Source organism: Puntigrus tetrazona, chromosome 24, assembly GCF_018831695.1.
Source record: "Puntigrus tetrazona isolate hp1 chromosome 24, ASM1883169v1, whole genome shotgun sequence".
NCBI classification, from domain to species: domain Eukaryota; kingdom Metazoa; phylum Chordata; class Actinopteri; order Cypriniformes; family Cyprinidae; genus Puntigrus; species Puntigrus tetrazona.
Window position 1 is genome coordinate 14514614 of NC_056722.1, and position 25581 is coordinate 14540194.

At 36.3% G+C, this 25581-nt stretch overlaps 2 protein-coding genes across 3 annotated transcripts; one reads left to right on the plus strand and one right to left on the minus strand.

The window, feature by feature from the left end:
• Positions 1-664: 664 nt before the first annotated feature.
• Positions 665-11572, minus strand: rec8b (REC8 meiotic recombination protein b). Of its 2 annotated transcripts, none has more exons than XM_043225860.1 (18): positions 11419-11572; positions 11048-11116; positions 10770-10912; positions 8452-8527; positions 8176-8296; positions 7926-7980; positions 7769-7836; positions 7371-7461; positions 6094-6175; positions 5136-5292; positions 4826-4963; positions 3712-3784; positions 3301-3458; positions 2202-2250; positions 1902-1977; positions 1587-1703; positions 1374-1480; positions 665-1290 (listed from the first exon to the last, which is right to left on the minus strand). In XM_043225860.1, exons 1-18 carry the CDS (start codon positions 11472-11474, stop codon positions 1214-1216), a joined length of 1713 nt encoding a protein of 570 aa, XP_043081795.1. In that variant the 5' UTR covers positions 11475-11572; the 3' UTR covers positions 665-1213. The 2 variants fall into 2 exon arrangements, with proteins under 2 accessions (XP_043081795.1, XP_043081796.1); XM_043225861.1 differs by having other exon boundaries at positions 7380-7461; positions 11419-11571.
• Positions 11573-12192: 620 nt separating this feature from the next.
• pdcd6 (programmed cell death 6) lies at positions 12193-25128 on the plus strand. The gene is made up of 6 exons (XM_043226927.1): positions 12193-12370; positions 14905-14966; positions 20868-20912; positions 21487-21645; positions 21874-21983; positions 24427-25128. Exons 1-6 carry the CDS (start codon positions 12288-12290, stop codon positions 24523-24525), a joined length of 558 nt encoding a protein of 185 aa, XP_043082862.1. The 5' UTR covers positions 12193-12287; the 3' UTR covers positions 24526-25128.
• The last annotated feature ends 453 nt before the right edge of the window (positions 25129-25581 follow it).

Here is a 25581-nt window from a genome sequence, read left to right on the forward strand (position 1 = left end):
GGTCCTACACTGCCCCCTATGGGCTAAAACCGATAGGGGTATTTGATTTCTTCTTCTCTTACAGGTTCGACTGCTTTTAAGGTGCCCCTATTATGGATTTTGAAAATTACTTTTAATGCAGTTTATAACACAGCTCTAAGCGAATGAAAGACCTGAAAACTTTGCGTTGGTCTAATTTGAAAATGCTAATTCATTCTTTGCCGCTAGGTGCCGCTTTTTTTTTAATAGGTGCCGCTTTTGGGAAAAAAAAAAGTTAAAACACTGGAGGGGTTTGGAAAACTTAGTAGTTGAATGAATCATTGGGAGTTGTTGAACAAATGAATAAAAATTATTTATTTTTTTAAAATCTTTTACCGATCTTAACCCATAATAGGGGCACTTTAATTAAACCATTGTAACTTGGATCTTCTGCTAAAAACAAACAAAAAAAACCTTATAAAATCAAGCATGAAATCTGTCTCTACTTTTGTTTCATTGTTTTATCTTTACATCAGATATAGTAAACCTGTTTAATAATGTACACTATGTGTGTAAATAGGCGGACCTGTAATATACACTAATAATAGGTCTATACAAACAAGTCTAAAAGAAATGGACATTTCAGTTAGTTTTTTGCCACAGAAAATACACACAGGCAGTTACTGAATTAAATTTTAATGTATGTATTGTATTTCAAATGGTACTGAGACAAATTCTGTAGAACTCATTCAGCTTATACATGCAACTTGAGCACAGCTAAAAACTTCACAACTCATATGTACATTATATTCTGTAAAATGATTCATATTTTCTTTTACATATCTTTAGAACAGCTAAGTAACGTAAATATAAAAATACAAAAAGTATAAAGTTAAAAAACGAACACATTAACCATCATAAGTTCAAAACTTAAAAAAAACCTGTTAAAAATGTTTATTATTGTAATACAACTTCAATTCGCTCTACATTTAAAACCACGCCGTGCATTTTAAATGTTCACACTGTAGTTAAATCTAAATGTTAACATAATAACACATTCATAATCATCACAAACATTATAACCATTTCTATATTTGTTTGTTATGAATACAAGACTAAAAACTGTGTATTTAAACTGACTTCTGAACTGACTTAATGTAGCTCATCCTAGCAGTGTGCGCTCAGCAAAAGTTTAAAACAATCGAACAGCTTCAACATGTTTGAGAGCACGCATGTTTGCACTTGGCGTGTGTGTTCAGCGGTTCATGGTAATGGTGATGACTCCGAACGGTTCAGTCTGCCATGCACTTAACTTCAGACTGCAGAGCAGCTCTGCAGAACAAACAGATCACATGTCACATACACGCTCGGCGAAACAGCAAATGCAAACCTCTACTTGGTGCAAACCAGATTACCCAGTGTTCTGTAGAACAGATGAGCTGCGGTACCGCGCTCGGCCTCTGGGGGCAGCAGTGAACGAAAGCGAACCTTTCCAAAGCTCTTGACGAAATGGTCGATCAGTCTGCATCACAGAAAGGATGTCTCAAAAAACATCTGATGAGCGTCCAGATCACGCCAGACAGTCATGCACACAAAGACGTGTTCAGATCTTGAGCTCGTCAACGAACCGGAGAAGTTCGGCAGCGGTGATGACGTTCATCTCCGGCTCCGTCTCTCTTTCTGGCAGTTCGACGCGCTCCTCTAATATCACCTCCATAGAAACAGGAGCCTCTTCTATAGGAGACCTATTTGCATAATGTTTATTTCACAGGATTTCATGCTGACTTGCGCCAGCAGTGTTCTTGTTAAAACGTATGCCTGAGCCAGTAAGATCGTGTGACGTAAAGCAGTCCTGAGTATGACACGTGTTCTGACATTCAGTGTTTTAGTAACTGCTTCTTTTTTTAAAATAAATGTTGTGTTTTTCTTTTAATATGTCTCACCATCTGCTGGTGGGAGTGATGAGGTCACTCTGAGACTTGTCTCCTTTGGACACATCCAGCGGCACGTCTGAACCAGCTGGACAAACACACACACACACACACACACACACACACACACATCAGTCATTCATTCATCCCTGATGGACCTACAGGCTTTAGTTTGATTGACGTTTTGAGCAAAGAGGCTAAAGTAAGCAGGAAGCGCTTGGACATGGTGCGTTATATCTATCACAAAAACAGGTGTGATCTCACCCTGAAATCTCATTGATTTTATTTTGAAAAAGAGGATTTAGTTTTCACCTGAGAGCTCAGACAGAGCCAGTGCAGCCGCTCCAGATTCCCTGACCACCTAAACTTCCACAAAACACACAGAAAGGGAAGTGGGTTAAGGACTCTCTAGAGTACACTTTAGCATACTTAGAGTCCTTGCTACCAATGAGATATTTTAAAAGAATATGTGATTGGAATGGAATGTTTGCAGACACTTAAATGCACAGATGAGGCATTATCTTCTTAAATATTGACTAATTTGCATACATTGCTATACAGAAATCTGTCACGGGTTTGAAATTCTTGTTTTCATTTTGTTGACACATTAATGGTTTTTACAGAAGGGATTGTGGATGTCTTCCTACTTAATAAATCAGAATTGTCATCAACAGCCAGAAAACATACATGTAAAACATGTATAGCAAGCTGGTTCCTGTCACGGTTCTATTTCCTGTAGTTGAGAGACTTTATTGTTTCAACAACAAAGGTTTCTTTAAAGCTGGAAACAGATCACAAACATTAGTATTTAACATTTAATATTAATGTAAAATGTGCTTAAAGGGATAGTTCACCCAAAAATTAATTTGACCCCATGATTTACACCCTCAAGCCATCCTAGGTGTATATATCTTTATTATTTATATTTAATTTTTGTAGTCTGCTAAATTGCATCCATCCATCATTAAAAAGTGCTCCGCACGACTCCAGGGGATTAATAAAGGTCTTCTAATATGAAGTGTTTGTGTAAGAAAAATATCCATATTCAAAACTTGTGTGAAGTGTAATTTCTAGTTTGTAGGATGGCTTGAGGGTAAGTAAGCCAAGGGGTAATTTTCATTTTAGTTTCAGTTTTGTTTCATTAAAATTGTACATTTTTTAATTTGAAGTACACCACCAGTGCATGTTCAATACAATGGAGTGCACTGACAAAAGGATATTCTGTAATAATTTACAGATAGTTCACGCATGAGTAAATGATAATGAGATTTTAATTTTTAGGTGAATCAACCCTTTAAATGCCTACAGTCTACATGTTAGTAAAATGCCTCCACAGGTCATAACCTTGAACTCTAAAAGATCAGGGCTCTGAGCCTGACCTGTCCAGAGGAGCAACTTAAGACTTCTTCACCTCTCTACCAGACCCCCGGCTCCTCTGCATTCCTCTTTCTTTCTCCATTTCCCACAGCTCACTCTCCTCCTGCCCCTGCCGTTTCCTGGAGGGACGGGGGAGCCTGGAGGAAACACTGCAGCATTTCCACAGTGCCTGGAGGTCAGGGTGGATGAGCACTGCAATGCAAGCAGGAGAAGCGTGTCAGTGGTTATAAGAGCGGGGTGCGCCAGGGTAGGAGCGCTTCCTGACTTCTGGTAAAACTGCTGAGCCTTTTGATGGTCCAATGGTTTCATTATTAAGATCTGCTAAACTGTTCAGTGCAAGTTAAAGGAGCTGATGCAGTAGTTCCCCAGTTTGATGATAAATGTTTGTGCTGTATACATGATCAAATAAAAAAAAAAACATTTAAGAGTGCGCATCACGACGTACATTTACACGGTGTGCTGAGCAGAGCCGCCGCTGATGACTTCTGAGAGGCAGGGATACTTATTAGAGTGTCAGACTAGGCAAAAAAGAGAAAGAAAGGTGGCGATAGATAGAAAGAGAGTCATGTATTAATCACATAAGCAAACAATTTAATAGTGTTGGAGAAAAATAAAAGATTCAACAGCAGAGCAGAATCTTAGGATTTTTAAATACGAGTTTGGGGATTTTTTAAATTAATATTTTTATAAATACATTTATTTGATTATACTTTTTTTTTTACAGCAGGGAAACACTAAACTGATTAAAGACTTAATATGATACTTAATATGAGACTTAAACTGATACTTCTTAAAAGATACTTCTTAAAAGATTTCTGTTTCAGTAAATGCTGTTCTTTTGAACTTTTGATTTCTCTGTAAATAAATGTAATCTATCACAGTTCCATAAAAGATATTAAGCAGCACAGTTGTTTTCATCATTAACAATAATAAATGTTTTTATAAATGAATAGCAAATCAGCATATAAGTATGATTTCTAAAGGATCATGCGACAATGAAGACTGGAGGAAAAGCTGCTGAAAATTCAGGTTTGCTATCACAGAAATAAATTCTATTTTAAGATATATGAAAACAGAAAATACAAATACAATTTAAAATAGAATTTTCAATTGTAATAATAATTCAAAACTATACAATTTTATTTTATTTCTGAAGCTTATGTATTTCTTAATACTTACTTCGGTATTTATGCCTATTTATTTGCTGGCATTTATTCTCAACTGATTACATATTTCTCTAAAGGTCAATACAATCAAGCAACAGCAAAATATATTTTAATTCTGTCATACTCCAAAGTATCCTCTACAGTGTTTTCAAATGAACGTAATTTAACATCTATTGCAATACGTAATTTCTTATTTTTATTTTTGTACATTTTGGCATTCATAATAAAGACACCCTTAACCCCTATGCTATTGCAGAAATATTAAGATGCATCAAGAATCGTTTTTTGTAAATCACACCGTGACTCCCTGAAACTACTACAAATCAAATCATGAGGTGTCTAAAGATTTCCAACACTACTGATTAGATTAGCCATCTATCTCCGAGCTCCCACCAGAGATTGAGTTTCAATCAGACGGTTGTTGATTTGTTGCCGCATTGCATCCTGGGAAATCTGTGTGTTTTGGTCAGCGAAGATCAGCTGCCGTTTGCGACCCCGTCTCTTCGGAGGCACAGACTGCTTCGCGACTGTCTGAGAACGAGGAACAAAACAAGAAAAAGAATGAAACTGAGCAAACTGTTGTGGATTCAGGCCAATGTAACTGCCTTTGCTACAAAGGCATTCACGCTTCAAAACACATATGGATTATATAACGCTAGAGCATAATGGGCAAGGTAATTCGGACGTGGCTACACACACAAACCTCACTGGAGAGCTCCATCTCCACGTCTCTCTCGCTGGCTTCTGTGGTTGGTGGCATGTTGATGGGAGGAGGGGTCATCTCCAAAGCCACCCTATCTAAGGTGACTTCTGTAGGACGTCCATACCCCTCATCCACGATGCACTCACTGTTCTTCAGTCTGCAAACATACATTCAGTTATGGTTAAAAACCCACAAGAACTCGGTCAACACAAACAAGCCAGTTCAGGCCAACAAATACGGGCTCCATTAAACTGTGCAGCCAAGCACATTCCTCATTTCAGCTATATTTAGGTCAAGGACATTTGGCCCAACAGCTGTCATTGTCTAACTAAATTGATGTTTCGTTGGGTCAAAAGTATTTTTCTTGAAACACAAGCAAAACAACATGTACGTGGTTTAAAATCTGATCAGAATGTTATTTATTCATTTCTTGGTAAATGAATGAATGAAGTGAAACATACATTAACCTGGGAAGGATTTGGACTCGATTTAAAGTAGTTTTAGTCATTTAAGTTTCAACGTATATGTAATATTATAGGAAATACTCAGCAATGTTCAAATTCTCCCATGTTTGCTCACTCTTCTCTTATACAGTGAACTATGGCATCTGCTATGTGTAGTGAATGAGTGCACGATTTATTAAACTACGTTAATGCTTTAAATCTTATGTTGCACTCCATGAGTTCAGCACTGCAGCAAGATGACCTGATAGGCATGAAGAAATACATCATTTCCAGAACGAATCTTTCAGAAGCTTTAGTCATTAACATTAAATAGACATACCAGCTATTGACTACACCGTCTGAACAAGCAGGTCTTGTGGAATTACAGTGCAGACAGTCAGTCGAAAAGAATTTGACAAACAAATCAGAATTGGGTGCAGTGTGACTAACCAAATTTGAATCTTGTACTTCCTTCTTAACCTTCTTATCTCTATTTCGCTCAGTGTTACTCTTACTGTTCTATAGAGACCATAGCGGGATCCAGATCTCCTGATTTCTCCACTTCTGTCACCCTCTCCCTCTCCTTATCGTCCTCATCTGAGAGAGCATACAAAAAAAGACTTAAACAAAATAGACTCGTATCTTTTACAAAATGCTATTTGTAACAGGCAGTTACAGACTAAGTGATCTAAGTGATCAGGTTCCGAATGAGTGCAGGCAGTGTATTTTTGGCATTTTCTGTGGTGGATTTTAGGGGACATCTGCAGAACCGAAATAGAAATAACATCAATTACACAACCATTCCAAAGTTTGGAATTTTTTTTCTGATATAAATCATTTTTTGATTCCAAAACGTTTATTAAACAGTCCTGAAAAAAATATCACACCACAAAAATATTAAGTGTGTACTGTGTATATTTATTATGTAATATAAAGACAAACAAAAATGTACATGTGTATATTTATATTCATAGAATTTGAATATATTTAATATGTAAACAGAAAATGTTACTTAAATATATTAATGTATATTTATACACTGATAATAATAATAATAATAATAATAATAATACAAATGTTAATAAAATCAAAATGTCATTTCAGCATTGTAAAATGATTTTGAAAGAATTATGCGACACTGAAGACTGAAGTAATGGCTGATGAATATTTAAGAATAAATGCAATTTTAAACAAGTCAAACAATTTATTGTGATTAATTGCATCCAAAATAAATGTTTTTGTTTACATATACATTTTATATTAGATAACAAATATACACAGTACACACACGCATATATTATGTAAACAAAAACATTTATTTTGGATGCAATTAATCAACAGCACTATTTTAAATACATCAAAACAGTTATTTTAAATAGTAACAATATTTCATAATCTTACAGTTTTTACTGTATTCTTGATTTTATATATATATATATATATATATATATATATATATATATATATATATATATAGCAATGCATATTGTTCATATTTTATGTGTATTTATCTGAAAATTTTTCATATTTTGAGGGATGGAAATGTTAAAATGTTAAAAAGGAGCTAAAAGTACTACATCTAATGCATTCATCAAATTAGCCAAAATATTTAACAAACGAACACACAAGGTGCGGGGGATGTGTTAGTTCATTCCAATTCGGCGGAAATCTGCAAAGCATTCTGCAGACTTCTGTGGGCAAAAATTCTGTGTGGGCCCTTGAATGGCTAATAATGACACATTAGCTCTCCTAATTGAGATCAATACTCATTTAAGTGTCTATCAGTATCTACCCGTCTCACCACCAAGATGGAACTGATCTTGCTGTTCCATGAGCATGTCGATCTCCTGAGCAGTGGCTTCAGGTAACTCAGCACCACCAAACTGCATTAGAATCAGGAACATGAGATTGGGAAAGAGCGTATAAATCGTGTGGTACAATAAACACATATTAAAAGGAATGAATAATATCATCTGGTGTTATCCGTGACTAAGCTTCATGTGGGAAGATGATCTGTTTTCATCTAAAACTTCACAAGGAGCTGTATGAATTTCGTGGAGGCAAATGGTACAGAAGTAGCGTCATGTGTTTGGTGTTAGCAAAGGCTGCAGACACAGACTCAAATATAGATTTCTGTGCCTTTCCTATTGCCAGTATGGAGGAGTGAGAAGCATGTAGAGTAAAAATCACCTCCGCTGCTAGCACAGGCACCGGCTCTGCGTCTTTGATAGTGATTGATTCAGAAGAAGCAATGAGGCCTTGAAAGGGAAAGACGGGGAGAGATTGGGTGAAAACCATAAAGAGCAACTCTTTGACCCACATCAGCTGCAATATTTCAAAATCTAACCTTTGGGTGATGCAATTTCCTTTCTAGCCACCAGAGGAGATGAGCCCTTTATACACTGCTTTGATGACAAACAATAAATTCATGGCTTAATGGCTCAAAAAAAGGGTCAGGATGAGATTCATGTGACGTGTTAGTTAAATTCAACTCAGTTGCTATGCAGATGCTCAGCAGATCCGAGATATTCTGGTGTCTATATATGATTCCAATGAATAATTCATGCAAACTGTATGTATATGCTGCAGTTCATCACCTGAGATGGCAAGCAAGGACTAGGCGGCTCACAGTCAACCCCCATCACTCCAAAAAACGGCTCCAGCGCCCATTCTGCCTCCTCCAGCTGGAACAGAGAGTCGGGGACATTCAGCACCAATCTAGAAGGAAACACAATCCCAGAACAGCTTCTCAGGGGGAATCACACAGCAGTCATATAAACAGCTGTCACGGGAGTATAGGAACAATATGAACGTCTGTGTCACAATGAATTACATTAGAGACACAACATGACAGTGACGACCCTGAATCTGACCTATCAGTGTCCAGCATGTCAATGTTCAAGTGTCTCTTTGAGCGAAGCAAACGCTCGATCGTCTGCTGGACCTCCTCTGTGGGAAAACAGAACAGAACGTTTTTCTGTTTATTTCAATATGGTAAAAGCACATTTGCAAGCAGTCTCTATTCAGCTGTTAGAAAAGGAAAAATCATTCACAATATTCTCAATTTTGTAAGTCATAGATTGTCGCACCAACATTTTTATTTTGTTTTAAATTAAAAAATTCCATTCAGTACAGACGTTTGCATTCTAATATATTTAAATATAATATATAATTTATATGAATATGAATATATACATGTAAATATTTTCTAAATATAAATTGTATGTGTGTGCTTTGATATATAGATAATAAATATAAAACAGTACACTCGCATATATTATGTAAACCAAAATGGATATTTTGGATGCAATTAGTCGCTTGATCGCACTGAATAAAATAAAATAAGGTATTTTTGCTACTGTCCCCTTAAAGGGGTATTTCAGTCAAAAATTACAATCCTAACACGATCGAGGCTCAGAAATGCAGCAAGGACATTGTGAAAATAATCCATGTGACATCGTAATTTCACAAAGCTACAGGTATACTTTTTGTGCACAAAGAAACAAAAGAGACTTTAACAACCTGTAGCGTTATATACTACGTATGCAGTTCTGTGTCGGCAGGCACACGATACTTTGTTCATGCTTCAATCTGAACGTAAAAAATGTACCCATGTTGCATATATTGTTTTCATATCTGATAGTCACTATAGGGTGATGTAGAAGAGAATTGTTGAATAAAGTCATTATTGTTTTGTCATATTTCTTGTTAAGTATTTTCATAGCTTCATTACGGCTAGGCAATATATTGCTACTTTCAAATGGAGTGGCAGTTAACACACAGGGTATTAGTGTATTGGGTACAATATCAGGTTCAGTATCGCAAACGAGTCACCCGCAAAACTGAACGCAATGTTAACTGCCACTCCATTTAAAAAAATAGGTGATGGAGATTTACTGCTAATCAAAGAACCAGCTTAAAAAAATGATTGATTGATTATATAAAAATTATTTATTGAATCATGCAATAAGCCCTAAGCTTAATAAAATTACAGTTGAATCACTGATGTCAGGTTTAGAAAGACATGAGGGTGAGTAATTAATGACTGAATTTTCATTATTATGTGAACTATCTCTTTAAGACTTTCTTACCCAGATGACCTCTGTAATGATTAGGTAAATACTGTACTGGCTTATTTAACACTTGTCATTTATTATGTCACAGCTTGAGGCATTTCATGAATTTTAAATAGGCATTTGTATGTAAATCATATGTTAACGTTCTCATTTTGATATCATAACCCTGATCATCTCTTGCCTGTTTTTGCAGTTTTGATAAATGATTTGGGTGGACTTAGGTTGGAACTGGTCTACATAGTGGAAAATATCGTTGTCCAAACATCATTTTAAGGTAATTTGATATTCAAATGAATTCTGTTTAATTTTGTCCTGCTCATGAATGAAACGCCTCTATAGATTAAGCTGTTTGTTCAGCTTGTCTGTTTTGAGATGCTACCTTATGAAAGCAAATGCATCTGTTTGCTCATCTTTACACGCGTCTTCCATTTCTGTTTGCCGTTTTCTGAGATCATGTCATTTTGATGAATGCTTTCAATCTTAGCCTGCTTGAATTGTTTTCTGATTACCGGTTGCTTATCGTTTCCTTACTAATCTCTGGACACACTCAATACATGGCCATTTGTTTTATAGTTAGACTGCAGATTTTAATAACCAACACATTTTAATAACTGTTTATTCTGCTCGGAAACAAACTGTTTCTCAGATACAGCCAGCTACTCAGTACAAGATACTGATCACGTAAAGGTAGAAATTGTCATTAGGACTAACTCAGAATATTGACCAGAACAAGTACTGCATCATACAGTATTAGAGTATGTTTTATTAGTACACTTTAATCTAAGAGGTTTGTAACGTCAAATTAAAAACTTTACAGTAAAATACCTTCTGAATCATTCATTATATTTGAATATTTTGTCATGCTTTAAAGACGTTTTATAGTAACCAAGCCAACTGACTTCCCTTAAAAAAGTCAAAAAATATAATACATATGATAGGAAAAATATTTTTTGGTTGCCAAACATTCTTCATAATATCTTCCTACAGGTTTGGGACAATGCGAAGGTGAGAAAATGATTTCGATTTATAAATGTTTAATTGATGTGTTTCTTAAATGTAAAGCAGAGCGCTATTTACACTAGCCAATGCTCATGCAGTCATGAGGACCATCTCACCCAGCAGAAAAGCACACTGGCGATGGTAGACGATGACTACGCCATACTGAAGCTGAGAGGACAGGTAAAGAGAGAAACGTGGCCGGGGAAGACTGGGATGGACTGGAGGAACCCGGACCGTCACGTAATCCACAATGTCCTCACTAAATATACACACAAAACACTACTGACTGATATGTCACAATTATGATAAAAGGAACGAGAAACACCTATTAAAAAAGAAAATCATCATCATCCAGTTGGTGATATTTTGAAGGAGAAACAAAGATTTCTCTCACCACGTTCGCCTGACGTTGACCTTGAGATACTCTCTTCTGGAAATCCTGATGCCTTTGGTAGCTGCCAGCCTGAAAACAAAACAAACAAACAACCAAAGTTCAACAAACAAAACATGATTCGATGTTTTGACATAAGCCTCTGTTCCTACATGTGCTATCGACTGAAATGATACAATTCCATCAGGTTTATTTAAACTTAAGAGTTAAATTTGACTAACTCGCGAAGTTAACGTTAGCCAGTCGTCTTAAAATCTTTACCTCAGCGTGGCTGACAGCATAGATAAAAACGATCCCGTTATTTATTTATTTAACAAACGGACAGTATTTAGTGAAATTCATTATCATTTTTACACTACAGTAACGTTACATACCAGATAGTAGAGAAGCATCCAGTGTGGCGCTGAAGCACATTTGGATAGTAAAACATTTTACCTCAGAGCTCGGTTTTACACAAATCTCAACCCAATCGATATCTAATTTAAAATCTTATCTGATAACCTTTGGTCACACTTTACGTCTGCCAAAAACACGAGGAGATAATGTGAATTTCCTCAGATACGCGCTAAATCAATAAGGTGACGTTTTTTTTTTTTTTTTTTTTAAATCAGTTATTTCTGTGAGGATTGATTGACAGACGACGCGAGGGCTGCTTCTCAAAGCCTAGTGAGCTGATTACACTCCGTTTTCACACATCCTGTGGGACTGCAGATCATTTTAACATATCTAAATATTTGTAAATAGTAGCGCTATAATAACGCTCAAGCTCAAACAAATATTTTACAAACGTATGTTTTATGGTCTAAAGTGACAAATTATTTATTTATGTGACAGTCAGAATGTCTAATAAATTATGCTTCCTACGAACGCCGTAACATTTATCACTTTGGCATTGAATACCCTTGGTGTATGAGGGGAAAATACATTTATCCTGTCGAAATATGTCAAATACAAAGAAATATTTCATTTAGGAACAGTTCACATTTTCCATTAGTCAGACTGTTGGCCCCGCCCATTTAGCGCAAACAGTCCGCGCTGGCATGAAACGAGCCAATCAAAACAGCGGAAAGTCCCCGGGAGAGTTCGAAGGGGGCGGTCCTGCGTGACGTCCGCTAATTTTTAATGGGAAGTGGGGAGTTTCACGCCACGCCTCTGCGTGAAGAATTTTTTAGTCAGATTTAAGCAAGTTGAATTTCGCTGCTCATAGAGCGCATTTTATCGTTTAGCGGGGCAAGCAGAGGACATGGCCTACCATAATCAGTATAGACCACCACATTATAACAGCGCGCCGCCGGATCAGGGCTTTTTATGGAATATATTTCAGAGGTGAGTGAAACACGACCACCGATTCCGCATTTGAACGCCTGTCGGTTTGACAAGCGCAGCAGGAAAGGGCTTGCTCTTGCAAGTCACGTACAAGAAGATACAAAATGCATTGGGGAACTTTAGCAGAGAATTGTATAGCTCGCAAAAGCAGATGTCTGTAGTGCTTTGCAGTTATCGTGACTTCCGCCGTTTTTCGCTGGCTTTCCAACTGATAGCGGACTCTTCTCGTCTGACTTTCATTATTACGCCATTCAGCACAGTTATTCAGTCACTATCGTTCAGTTAGCGTTTGAGACGAACTCGAATGACGTTACGCGTTTGCGTAGTTTTCAGCAGTTTCTTATTTTTACGCACGTAACGTAATTGAGCGGACGGTGAGTTGGTTTGGTTTAACTAAGTTGCTCGTCTCTATAGTAATGAATTATGTAATACTGCAGAGGATTGAATCTTAAGGGCCGTTCGCACGGGACGCGTTCTTGTGTTTTCTTTTAATTGCTGGTTTACGTACACGTACCGCCGTATCTGGCCGTCGAGTCGCTATGTTGTCAACGTCTACAAGCGTTGCGTTTTTAAGATGCCTTGTCAAGCCAAAAGTAGTTCAACTTTCGTTTTGAACTCGAGAACTCCTTTAAACGCGCCTTACAGTATTACGCTGCCGTCAAAATACAGAAATAGATGCGACTCAAACAACGTATACTAGCAACATCCCTGTTATATTGCAATATTGTCAGTATCAAATGATTGTGCCTTGGTCATATGACTCGAGAATGTCTAAAGGTGTTAGTGAGTCACCGGAGTTAATCTGTACATTACATGTGAGTCATCTGTGAGTAGGCTGTGTTTATTACTTAAGAGTTCCCTGGCAATATTTAAATAAAAATGTACGTAAAGCATCGTCGTATTATATGGCTGGATTATGATTACATGTGACCTGTAAGTGGTTGCTTACTATTAAAACGATTTGTTTTTCAATGTTTTAGAAAACACAGACCAAATATGATAATCCTCCCAGCCCCATTCTATTCATATCTAGCTATTAAATCTATTTAATATTTAAGTTCATGCTTAAAAAATTACAAATATGCATGTAAAGTATATTCTGTTACATTTCTGTTCACTATAGTACAGTTGTATTATACGTTTTATTTATTTTTTTTACATTTTGTAAATTTTTTACATTTACTAGTATTCTCTTGGGGCACATCCCGAGGGTCCCTGGACCCCAGATTAAAGCCCCGTAAACATACAGTGGCATGATTGTTATTCTGCCTGATCACTCTGATATAATAGAGAATTGAGTGGGAAAAAAAAAAAGACAAACTGAGGGCCTACACAGTTACTGAAACATTGGAAAACCAAAGGCAGTCGATTTATACTCGGAGAAGGTGGGATAAATATAGAAGTAATTTGTTTTTTTTGTTTTTTGTTTTTTTTTTCCACTTTCCTTTTAGGAAAATCTACCCAGATGTTTCTGATCATACTTTACTTGACTGGAACTTCTGGTTTAGTCAGTCCAGCTAGTAAATCAGTTCAAAACCACGTCCTATCGGAATTCATAACATAAAAGTCTGACTGAAGTTGATGGTTGTTTCAAAATTCCGTGTGTGAATAAGAGTCACGAGTTCAAATATCGCCTGGCTGGGCAGGGTCCTGTTAGATAAACAAGCCAACAAGAAATTCCTTTCACAGTTTACTGTGGTTATGGCCCGGACTAGACTCTCTTTCAAGGTTTTAGGTGTCCAAATTATTGAGGAGGCCTCTCTCAAGCCCGCCACTTCTGTTTTTCTATGTTTTTTTTTTCACTAGCCTAGAAATACAGGGGTTTTGTTGGTGTGCTCAGGCATATTGCTCCGTGCTTGTTTCATAATAATGTAGCACAGGATTTTGTAAAACTCAACCCCTTTCTACCATAATCTCTCTATAACAAAACAGACCAAATAATACATGTAATTTCCACATGGCACGACGTTCCCTTAAATTCAGCTCAAGAACGCCTGTAATGGAAACATGTCCTTTTTTACGATTTATGGCATATGTGTAATGGAAAAGACACTCCCAACAGCAGAAATAGCCAACCTGCTCTGTGTGAGACAAACTTTCCCTCTTTTCAAGTCGTTGCTGACATGTCTTGACTGAAATGAATCATAAAAAATATCAGCATGGGGCCGCGCCTTCACAACATCAATGAACCAATGAATGAATACGCGAGGATATGAAAGAACAAATCAACTGGCTTCCCAAGACACTTGTGCAATATGCGAACTCGAAGGAAAAGAAAACTGTTTAGATGTAAACGAATGGACCTCCTTAGGCTGTTAGAAACACGAGATCACACACATTCTCTATATAAACTTTTACTTTCGGTTTCATTTGATCAAGCTGGGTTTTTTTTTTTTGTTACTTGTCCTATTACAGTTCTAGACGCCGTTATGGTGTTTTAAGCCATTCGCTTCAAAGCAAGTTGTTTTTTTTCCTAACATGAATTACATTTATTTTGGCTAGCAAATAATTCATAATTTTTCTGTTTCCTCCAGGGTAGATAAAGACAGGAGCGGGGCAATATCAGACACAGAACTTCAGCAGGCATTATCAAATGGTATGTTTTATTTTTTTTCATTCATTTTTGGTTTTTTTGCACTTTTCTTTTGTTACTTATGAACGTATTCCAACTGGAGCTGAGAGATAAATGTTCAGAAAAGGCCCTCAAGTATAATTGTTGCGTGGGGGCTTCCGCTGAACAACTTTCGTTTTGGAATAACACACAATTAATAAAAGGATCCAGGTTTCCGTACAGCAGAAAAACATGTTTCTTGTACAAACAGTAAGCGCTTCCTGTAACAGTCATCTGTTTTGTCAACATTACTGTTTTTGGAAATATGATTTAATACCATGCGTCACGCAGATATTTCCATATGAAAATATACGTTAATTATGTTGCACTAAGACAGATTGTTTCTTTTTTTTTATGATAATAATCTTTAAAGATTGTTCCCCATGTATATAAAAATGTTCGCAGCAGTGTTGCTTAATGACAAATGCCCACATTGACTATAATTGTTACAAATGTTCTTCATGAAATACCAAGCAATAACCAGCATTATTACTATTTAAAAGATGACTATTGAACATTTTTTATAATATCACTGCGTTTTCCATGTATAGAGTAAAAAATATGGCCTGTCACTATTAAACATTACTGTTACAAATGACCAAACTATACAAGAACGGGTCATTTATATCCTAAATAAAGCAAAAGTAACTGACTTTTGGAACAAATGTTTGGCTGTTGCTACTGAAAACCACAAATCAAAAAGTAATGTTTAACATTTAAGTAAGGATTATCTTCATAAGTGCAAAAAAAACATTTATAAATCTGAGAAACTGGAATGAAATAATATGCATTACCATTTAGAAATTTGGGGTGGGTGATATTTAAAAAAATATATCTATTTTTTTTCAAAGACGTCTCTTATGTTTACAAAGGCTGCATTTATTTGAGCCATTACTCCAGTCTTTGTACTTTATGTAATTTAGTGTCACTTGATCTTTCAGAATTCATTCTTATATTCTGATTTGGTGAAGCATTTCTTCTTATGAATGTTGTTTTTTTTTTTCTCCAAAATCCCAACAAATGGCGATTCAAAATGTTCTACTGAGCAAAAATAAAGCTCTTCCAAGCTCTGTAATGCTCGTGGATAGTGGCCGTTATTTTGAAGTTCCATAAATCAAATAAATCTGCAAGTGCTGCGATGTAAAACTAACCTATATGCCTATTTCTAGTTTTAAAATTATAATGTAAATAACTGACTGAGCACCAAAATTTGGCTTCTTGGCTGACTTCTGACTTGACGTATGCCGTAAATTGTGTGGAATTATACATCAGCCAAGAAGACAGTTAGTTATTTATGATATAAGTTTAAAACTTGAAATATTTTTATTACAAAAACCCATCAGTCTGCTTCAGAGGACATGTATGGTTGGGTGTATAGGTTAGTTTTATGTCACATTACTTGCAGATATATCTGGATATATTACGGAACTTCAAAATAATGGCCACTATCCATGAGCATTAACAAACTTGGAAGAGCCAGAATATATATATATATATATATATATATATATATATATATATATATATATATATATATATATATATATATATATATATATATATATATATATATATATATATATAAAAAATGCATATACATCTTATAATGGCTTCAGGGTGAGTAAAATATGGGGTCATTTTCTTTTTTCAGCTATACCTTTAACCTTTAGAACAAGTATGTCTGCCCCATGATGTTTTTTCTTTAATTTTGAGGAATGTTTTGTTCGTTTGTAAAGGGAAAAAAATGTAAGTTGCCACAGTTGCCCCTGTAAAACAGATTAAAATCACAGGGTACAGACATTAGAATGTTTTAAACTAGCTACTTTTCATGCTAAGCTAACTTTATGTCAGATAATAGTTTATCAAACATGGCTGGTAGTTCTTTAAAAAAAGGAATGGGACATCACAGTGTACCTTATACTTATGGAATGGGCCTTATTCAAATACCTCCTCAGCCTATTCTGCTTCAGGAGCATATGGCCTTGCTGCCAAAGTGGGTCGGCGTTCTTTCACTCCTGCCAGAAGCTGTTATCTGCTCGGAGCAGTAAGGTTGATGTAGTGCTCGTCTCAATGAGGTGCAGAATTAGCAGGAAACTCTGTTATCATTCTCGAGAGCAGGCTGTGTGAGTTTAAGCCGAACGGTTCAATGATCCCAGCGCATGTTCCTGTCAGCACTGCAGCAGTACAGCGTTATAGCACATGGACCACTGTCACTCTCAGCAGCGCTGCATTGTGTATAGAACTGTGTCATTTTGTATACTTATGATATTCGGAAGATGTTAGTATTGTAGAGGATTGAAAACGGATATTGCATGTTTTGTAGTGTATGGCTGGTGCCGTCGTGTTCTTGGATTAGTGGTTCAATGGTCAGGTCAAGCTCTGCTTTCAGCACTGCTAAAGTCCATTACTCTGTTCAGAGTCTCTGAATGCACCTCAGAGACACAGCAGTTGCCCCAAGCGTCTGACCTCAGTATTAATGTGCTGAATATGTCTCTATATGTCTGCAGTATATGTATTGTTCAGTTATTTTCAACTGTATATTTCCATGCTAATGTATTAGTTCTAAACACAAAAATAAATAAATAACAAATATATCATATAACACACACACACACACACACACACACACACACATATATATATAAATACACACACACACATTATATATTGACAAAAGTGATCGTAGATTATGGAAATTAATCTTATGTTAAGCTAACACTTCTGTTAATTCTCCAAGTTGCCACTGTTCTTGAAACCTTTTTTCTCTTTGTTCTCTCTCTCTCTCTCTCTCTCTCTCTCTCTCTCTTTCTCTTTCTCTAATTATTGTTGTTCAGGGTGTCTGATTTTATTTGATTGTCTTACAGTAAAAGTGCTTTCCTCTCGGCCCTGTTGTTTAGCTGGCTCAACATATTTATGCACTCTTGATTTTCTCCAATGCTGCTCTAGGCGTTTGCTGGAGTAATGCTGTTCACATAGATTTATATCAGAGGTCATTGCTGTAAGTGAAGTAGTGGCAGTGGGGAGCTTTGATTTAGTATGTCACAAGCATTCAATTCACCGACTCCAGCCATGTTGCATTATAATTTCACTCCCGTGACCAGAGCATAATGGCTTTAAACTCAGTGTCAAGGCCGGGAAAGGTTATGCATGCTTAGCCTTGGTTGAGTCTGTTTATTAGCACTAAAGGGCCTGGGTCACTTATTTCTCTCAGATGTGGACTGGTGCCTGTTTTAGAGAAGTTTACAGAGTTGCTTGTGGTTAATGACATCAGAGTTCAGAGATGTTAAATTTTATGTAATCAGGGTCCTTTGAGTATACTAGTCCTAAATTAAGACTTATCAGTGGTCACCTACAAAGACAGTTGGCCGTTACTTCAACTGAATTGTAAAAATGACAGTCTGACCTTTACTGATTTAACCACATTAATGATTCAAATCAAACTGTCTACATACCACCGTTTTAACAACTAACAATTTGGACCTCGGAGAAAATTGAAAATATAAAAACATCGTCTTGCCCTTTTAGTTCCACGAAGAGCTGGAGAGTGTTACGAAAGAAGGGAATCTCCTAAGTTCAGCAAGACTTCATTTAATAAATTGCAGCAAAAACTGTAATATTGTGAAATATTATTAGTTTAAAGACAACATTTTCTATTGGAATAGATTTTAAAATGGAATTTATTTATTTATTTCAATGATGGAAAAGCTGAATTTTCAGCATCGTTACTCTAGTCTTCAGTGTCACATCATTCAGATCATTCTAATATGCTGATTTGCTGCTCAAGAAACATTTCTTGTCATTATAATTCTTGAAAACAGTTGTCCTGGTTAAAACTTTTCAAGAAGAGTTTAAAGAACTCTTTGATGAATAGAAATAGAGAAATAGAGAAATGTTATAAATATCACAAATGTCATAAACGTTTCTTTCGATGAAACTAATGCACCCTTACTCAATGAAAGTATTAATTTATTTAAAAAAAATTAACTTATTAACAAAATACTCTTGTGACCTGTATATAATTCACTCACCGCCTGCAGATGTAGCAAAAATTTGGATTCAGTTTAAAATGGAATCTTTTTCAGGCTTAGTCTCGTAACATATAATCTAAAATGTTGTTTTATCAGCTGTGTTTGACCCTGGAATATGATATAAAAAGAAGCCCTTGTGTTAACATATGCAGTGTTGTTGTATGCGGCAGACTGCTGTGGAGTGATGTGAATGTTGCCGTTTTTCCATGATTCCTCTGGAGAAGGCAGTGCTGTGACTGGAGCCAGTGTGCAGCACATAGGGGCGTCTTTGTGCCTGAATTCAGACCCGCCTCCTCTCCAGTCCTTGCCACTAGCAGCCATTCTCTCTCTGGGATGGCACTACGTTATTCACACTATTTCCAATAGCTAACATGGTCAGGGTGACCTTGGAAGTCTTGTTAGACCGGAACACACTCCTTAAAAAAAAAAAAAAAAAAAAACATTGCAAACTTTATTTTTTTCATTCTGCTCTCCCTGCTTCCCTGGGCTGTTTACAACTATCCCCGTCCCACCAACTTGAGGAGCATCGTGATTATTCCCCGATTGCTTGATTGTTCATCACCAGTGCAAGTCCTTCCTCTCTCTCTCTCTCTCCCTCTCTCTCTCTCTCTAGTGGCTCTGTGAGTGTGTGTCAGGCCGTGACTCAGCATTGCCAAGAAGAATGGCTTTATTTCACAGCTGTACGTTTCAGTCCTGTGTCTTCTGGTGTTGTTTCCCCCCAGCGCGCCCACTCTGTGTTGTATGTGCGCTAAGATAAACACGCTCAAACGAATGATAGTGTTATTTCAGCCAGAGCAGAAAGGGAGGGTTCACTGAGCTGGAATAAGAGAATGACCTATATAGACTATAAAGTGTGTTCCTCAAGGTCAGTGAAGGGTGTCTGTTGAAGCGTACCTGAAATATCTTTCTTACTACTACATGTTACGACCATAATACCGCTCTTTAGTGATTCTATCAGGGGAGACTGCAAGTGAACAGAGTGACATGTTACAGGGAAAAAATTGAATCTGTATACCTGTTTTGTTACCTCTGGCTATTAAAAAAAGACTCATTATGTAATATTCTTAGGATTTTTTTAAAATTAAAATGGCCTGTGCTTTCAAAAGGCGTAGAACCATTTTCTAATACTTGTTTGTTGTTGTACTTGTTACATGGATCTGCAATAACAATAATTATGTATAATTGCAAGTTACTAACAGCAAACTAAAGCAAGTACATGTGGTAATTAATATAACTCAGTAACACTGTTTTACATTTTTCTGTGATTTTGTTACACGTTACATGTACTTCATATTTTAAACCAACTAATCATAATTTTTAAGGCCTTTGTACTGTATTTTGAATTATTAGTTGAATGTATAAATACACTGTAACTGTTATCTTAAAAAAAATATATATAGTATATAGAAATTATTCTGAGCGCAATCTTGTTTATCGCTTAAAATTGTGGAGGTCATTACAGCAGGATAGATTCTGATTGGCTCTCAATGTTTTCATCATTAATCATCTGAAAGTGATTCCAACGATATTGTTTTTCTGTGCTTTTATTGTTATAGCTGTGGCGTGAACTGTGGCTAATACCTAAAAATTTGCAGCTGACGTCAAAGACGCAGCGGGAAAAGTCTGTTTTAACAGCCTTCCAAAAAATAATAATAAATAAAAAAATACCTAATAATAAATTAAATAAAAATAATTAAAATAAAGGTTTTATATGCATTTTTACCTGGAACGTGACATAAATGTGTCAATGTTTTGCTTGCAGGAGTGATGTCGTATAGAGTCAAGCTTCTGCTTGTTGTTTTAATAATTTAGTTTTATATGGAAACCGATTGTTATTCGTTTTTGTTTTCGTCCTCAGGTACATGGACACCTTTCAACCCCGTGACGGTCAGATCAATTATATGTGAGTATTGTTGTTTTCTTGCATTCTTTTTCTCTTTTGTCCTATAACCCTCTGTTTGTTTGTGAGCTCCATGACAACCTGCGGTGTTTCCTATTAGCACACTTAGCCAAGAAAGGTTCGGTTGTCAGAAAGGTCAGCTCAAACTGGAAAAATGCAAGAGTCATCTGCCCCGAATAGTTCAGAAAGTAGATTTTTGCCTTAAACACCAGAAGTCACAAGAGCGTTTCTTCAGAAAGTTAGTCAATATTAATTGACTGTGCGTAATGATTCCTAACCCCGGAATAAGGGGAGCGCCGCGGCTCATTTCAAGTGGATACACATGACCAAAATAACAGTTTAATTGTGATCTTTCTCGAATACATTTTCGCCACATCTCAAACTGTTTTTGAGATTCTGCCTTGTGCTCAATCTTTTCAAATCGAGGGCAAAAAGTTATGACTGCATGGTGCTTAGTAAACACAATACAAGCCGTTCACCAAGTAATACAATTAATCCAAGCATCAATAAAATGTCAGCAACGTGTGAATTTGTGGATTAGATGCGACTAAACCTTCCCGCGATTCTTTCTTTTCAGCTATGTTTGACCGGGAGAACAAAGGCGGGGTTAACTTCAATGAATTCGCCGGCGTTTGGAAGTACATCACAGACTGGCAGAACATCTTCCGCACCTACGACAGGGACAACTCAGGGTTTATCGACAAGAACGAGCTCAAACAGGCTCTCACCGGCTTTGGTGAGTTTGTAATGCTTGCTTATTGACTGCTATAAATGGAAAGCCGGAGGTGATAGATGCATTTGGTGAGGTGTTTAAAAAAAATCCTGTAGGAATGCGAGGCAAGGGCACCGATGCACAAAACCAATAAGAGGAAGGACAAATAAACTGATGGAACGGCTGACGGAAAATTATTAATGTCACCCTTGAGGAAAGCACTGAACTTCGAATGCTTCTCTCTCCGCACAGGTTATCGTCTTTCAGATCAGTTCTACAACACACTGATAGAGAAATTTGACCGTCAGAAGAGGGGCCAAGTGGCTTTTGATGACTTCATTCAGTGCTGCATTGTACTACAGGTAATGATCTGATGTTGTAAGCAACATTTGCGGTTTCTTTTAAAGGGACATTTCACCCAGGAATCAGTCAGTATTTATAGGGTTGTTCCAATCCCGTGATTTTCTTTTTTTCTGTGGGACACAAAAGGAGGATTTTCGATAGGGATGCAGCAATTGCTCGGCCGAAAATATAGCTGAAAGGACTAAATAAATTATATTGAAAAATGACAAGACGTAATCAAATATGGGCGCGCGCTAATGCAGCAAACATGTCGGCAGTGTAAAAGCATTTAAAAGTGTTCGAGGAAGACGCTACAATCATTTCAAGCATCGACAGCGAGAGTCCGAGAGAGAGAAGAGGAAGGGCGAAACGACCTCAAGCAATTAGTAAATAAACTGCAGACCATTATGTTTTTTAATACACGCACAAGTCGCACGTAACCTATGCAAACAGCGCTGCTTGAGTTTGTGGTGCATCTACTTGTTAGCCAAGTTTCAAAGTCCAAATCTGAGCTGAAACAGTGTTACTCGTCAACTGCTTGCTAATATTTTCATGTCTTTTAAAAAAATTTAAATAAGAAAAGTGAGACTATAATAATAATGCTTACAAAAACAATGTTGATACATGTATTGTAACACTCACACATAGTGTAATGTTTCCTAATGTTTCAACAGAATGATTTTTCTGAAGGCTGCATTTATTTGTACAGTAAAAAAAAACACATGCCTGATTCAAGAAGGGGTTTTAAAAAATGACAAAGAAAGATTAATTATAAAATTATTTTTGTAATTATTAATTAAAAATTTTTAATTAATAATTACAAAAATAATTTTAGAATTAATTTGTGCTTTGTTGGTATAGATATAGGTGTATTTTTTTTTTAAGGAAACATTTTTAAATTGATGTCTTATCTTTCATTATTTTTTTTTTTCTTTTAAAAGCTAGACAAAAAAGTAAAACACATTTTTGGCTATTTAATTTATGCAGTGGTCAAAAATAATTGGGGAAAAAATGCCAAAAAACCCTTCAGCGTTGGAGATAGTTTCCGATAGCACATAAAGGTAGCATAAGATGCGTTTTCAAAGATCCAGTCATAGGTGGTCAGATGAGACGCTTTACCGGTTAACCATGATCCTAACATGCGTTTTAAGTCCGTCTCTTGTGACCTTTTGTGTTCTGATTTCATCTATACCAGGGATTTCCAACCTTGCTCCTGAGAAGCTACCTTTGTACAGATTTCAGCTCCAACCCCAATGAAACGCACCTGAACCTAATCATGGTTACTTAATATTTACCTACAGGTGTGTTGGAGCAGGACTGGAGCTCTCCAGCAGTTAAAAATCTCTGATCTAGACTCTCTTTCTTTTCTTTTTTTTTGTAATACTCTTCGTCACTTTCACTTGTGGCACACAAATGCAGTTGATCCAATGAAACCATTATGCTGCTTACGAGCAAGGGGAAAGAAAGCGAATTTAAAACTGCACAAATGATAACAGTAATGTTTTGACAACAAAACAAAGCAGGAACAGATAGTTGCAGTGCACTATATCAAAACATGCTCCCGTGTTAAACAGGTGGGCGGTGGGTAGGCGGTCTTCTGTGGCTGTTTGAACACATTTGACTAGGGGTGCAATGGTTCGTAGATGATCCACGGTTCAACACGCACGTGATTCTGGGATTAACGGTTCAACCGTCATAGAGTTAAAGTTATCATTTGCATGTGTTAGGACTCACAACGATTATAAGGACCTGGCTATGGGAACACGATTTCTACTAAAGGCACCAAACACCTCAATATCCTACTGTTGCTGTCTTTGTGTAGCCTGTAGGCTGTTCATCTATGCTTGTAATTTGTAAACTGTTCTCGTTGTATTACTGATATTAGTAGTTAAGCTAGTAGTTAGTTAGCTAGCAGTAGATAGAAAATGATGAAAATGATGATCTGAAAAATAAGACAATCCAGGACTCAAAATCCATAGTATGATCAGTGGCTCAATCTCATATTTTGCGGTATTACATATTCAGAAACCAATAAAACCGAATTGGTTGTTCTGTTTAAAAACTATTGTAAATTATTTGTAACCTGTAACCTGCTTCATCATCTTCAGTCACTGTAACAGTTAATGTTACTATGTTTTTACTGCAAACCTTTTTTATACTAAATTAACTATGGAGATTTGTTCATGAATCGAGTTAAACCAGTCTGAGCTGGTTCTTGATTTAGTGATCCAGTTACAGCGGTTCAGTTTACTCTAGGTGAGGATTTTCAGTGAATAAAGCCAAACATTCTCCTGTTCCTTATAAAGTTATAATTTGACTTCAGAAGATTTGTAATAAATTGCTCTCGACTCAAAGACATTTAATTGTAAATAAATATAAGAAGCGTGATCCGAATCGTGTTCAACCAAAGAACAAAAGGCGCCGTTATACTAACGCTGATCGTGTGTATTTTCTTTTGAACAGAGGTTAACTGACGTGTTCCGGCGGTATGACACAGATCAGGACGGCTGGATCCAGGTGTCATACGAGCAGTATCTCTCAATGGTCTTTAACGTGGTATAGCACAACACAAGCACGCCTGCACTCTTCCTGTGCCAAACACCAAACGTCCCTCTTCATGCGGTCTGTAGCAGAGACTAGTCTACACTACCCTCTACAGGACGACACGGGGACAGGATCTTCATGACTCTTCATTCCGTCTGTCTGTCTGTTAGTAGTCATGCCATGTTTCTTTATGAACTTAACCATTATTATTGAAATAATTATGGAGTTTCACTCTCTCTCTCTCTGTGTTTAAGGAATGTTGACATTGTGAAAATCATATTATGAATCGGTTGCATGCTTTCTGATAAACCTCCTTAATGTCAAAGCATGAACTAATGTTTCTTTTTTTTTTTTTTTTTTTTTTTTGGCTGAATTCATGTTTACAATGAAATACTGTGAGAGCAGTTCGTGTTTCGCCATAATAAGATCCTTTTATTTGGATTGACTGTCAGCTCTTCCATATATTTGTAAAGAATTATATTTTTAATCTGCACAACGTAATTCAACCTTTTATTTAGGAAGGAGGTACATATGCTTTTGTATGCCTTTTTCATGCATGATGCCTTACAACTGTTAAAAAAAGATAACTGTTTTATTAAAAACTGGAATATTTCAAAATGAGTCTTTAATTTGTATTTGTATTTTTAATGCTTTTATTAATTAAATTATGTATTTATTAAGGCCAGGGACACCAATAACTTAACTTAAAAATGTTATATATATATATATAACATTTTCTGCCCTAGCAAAGCATTTTTTTATGATCTTTTTTTAATGATCTTTCAACAATAATTGGTTTTTAAATCTTTTAAAACATTGATAATTTGCAAAATGTAAAAGATATCGCCAGGATTTCTTCTATAACCGCTACTAAATATTTCTAATAAGATTCAATAATAAATAGTCAATCAAGAGAAAATTTCTTTTTTTTTTTTTTAAGAGAAAATTTATCTTAGAAATGTATCTTTTGATTGTTATATATTACACATGACTATTATACAGCATTATATGCATGACCTTTGCCAACATTCTGCTGCTGAGATATGATCATTTTCACATATATGTTTTGTTGTT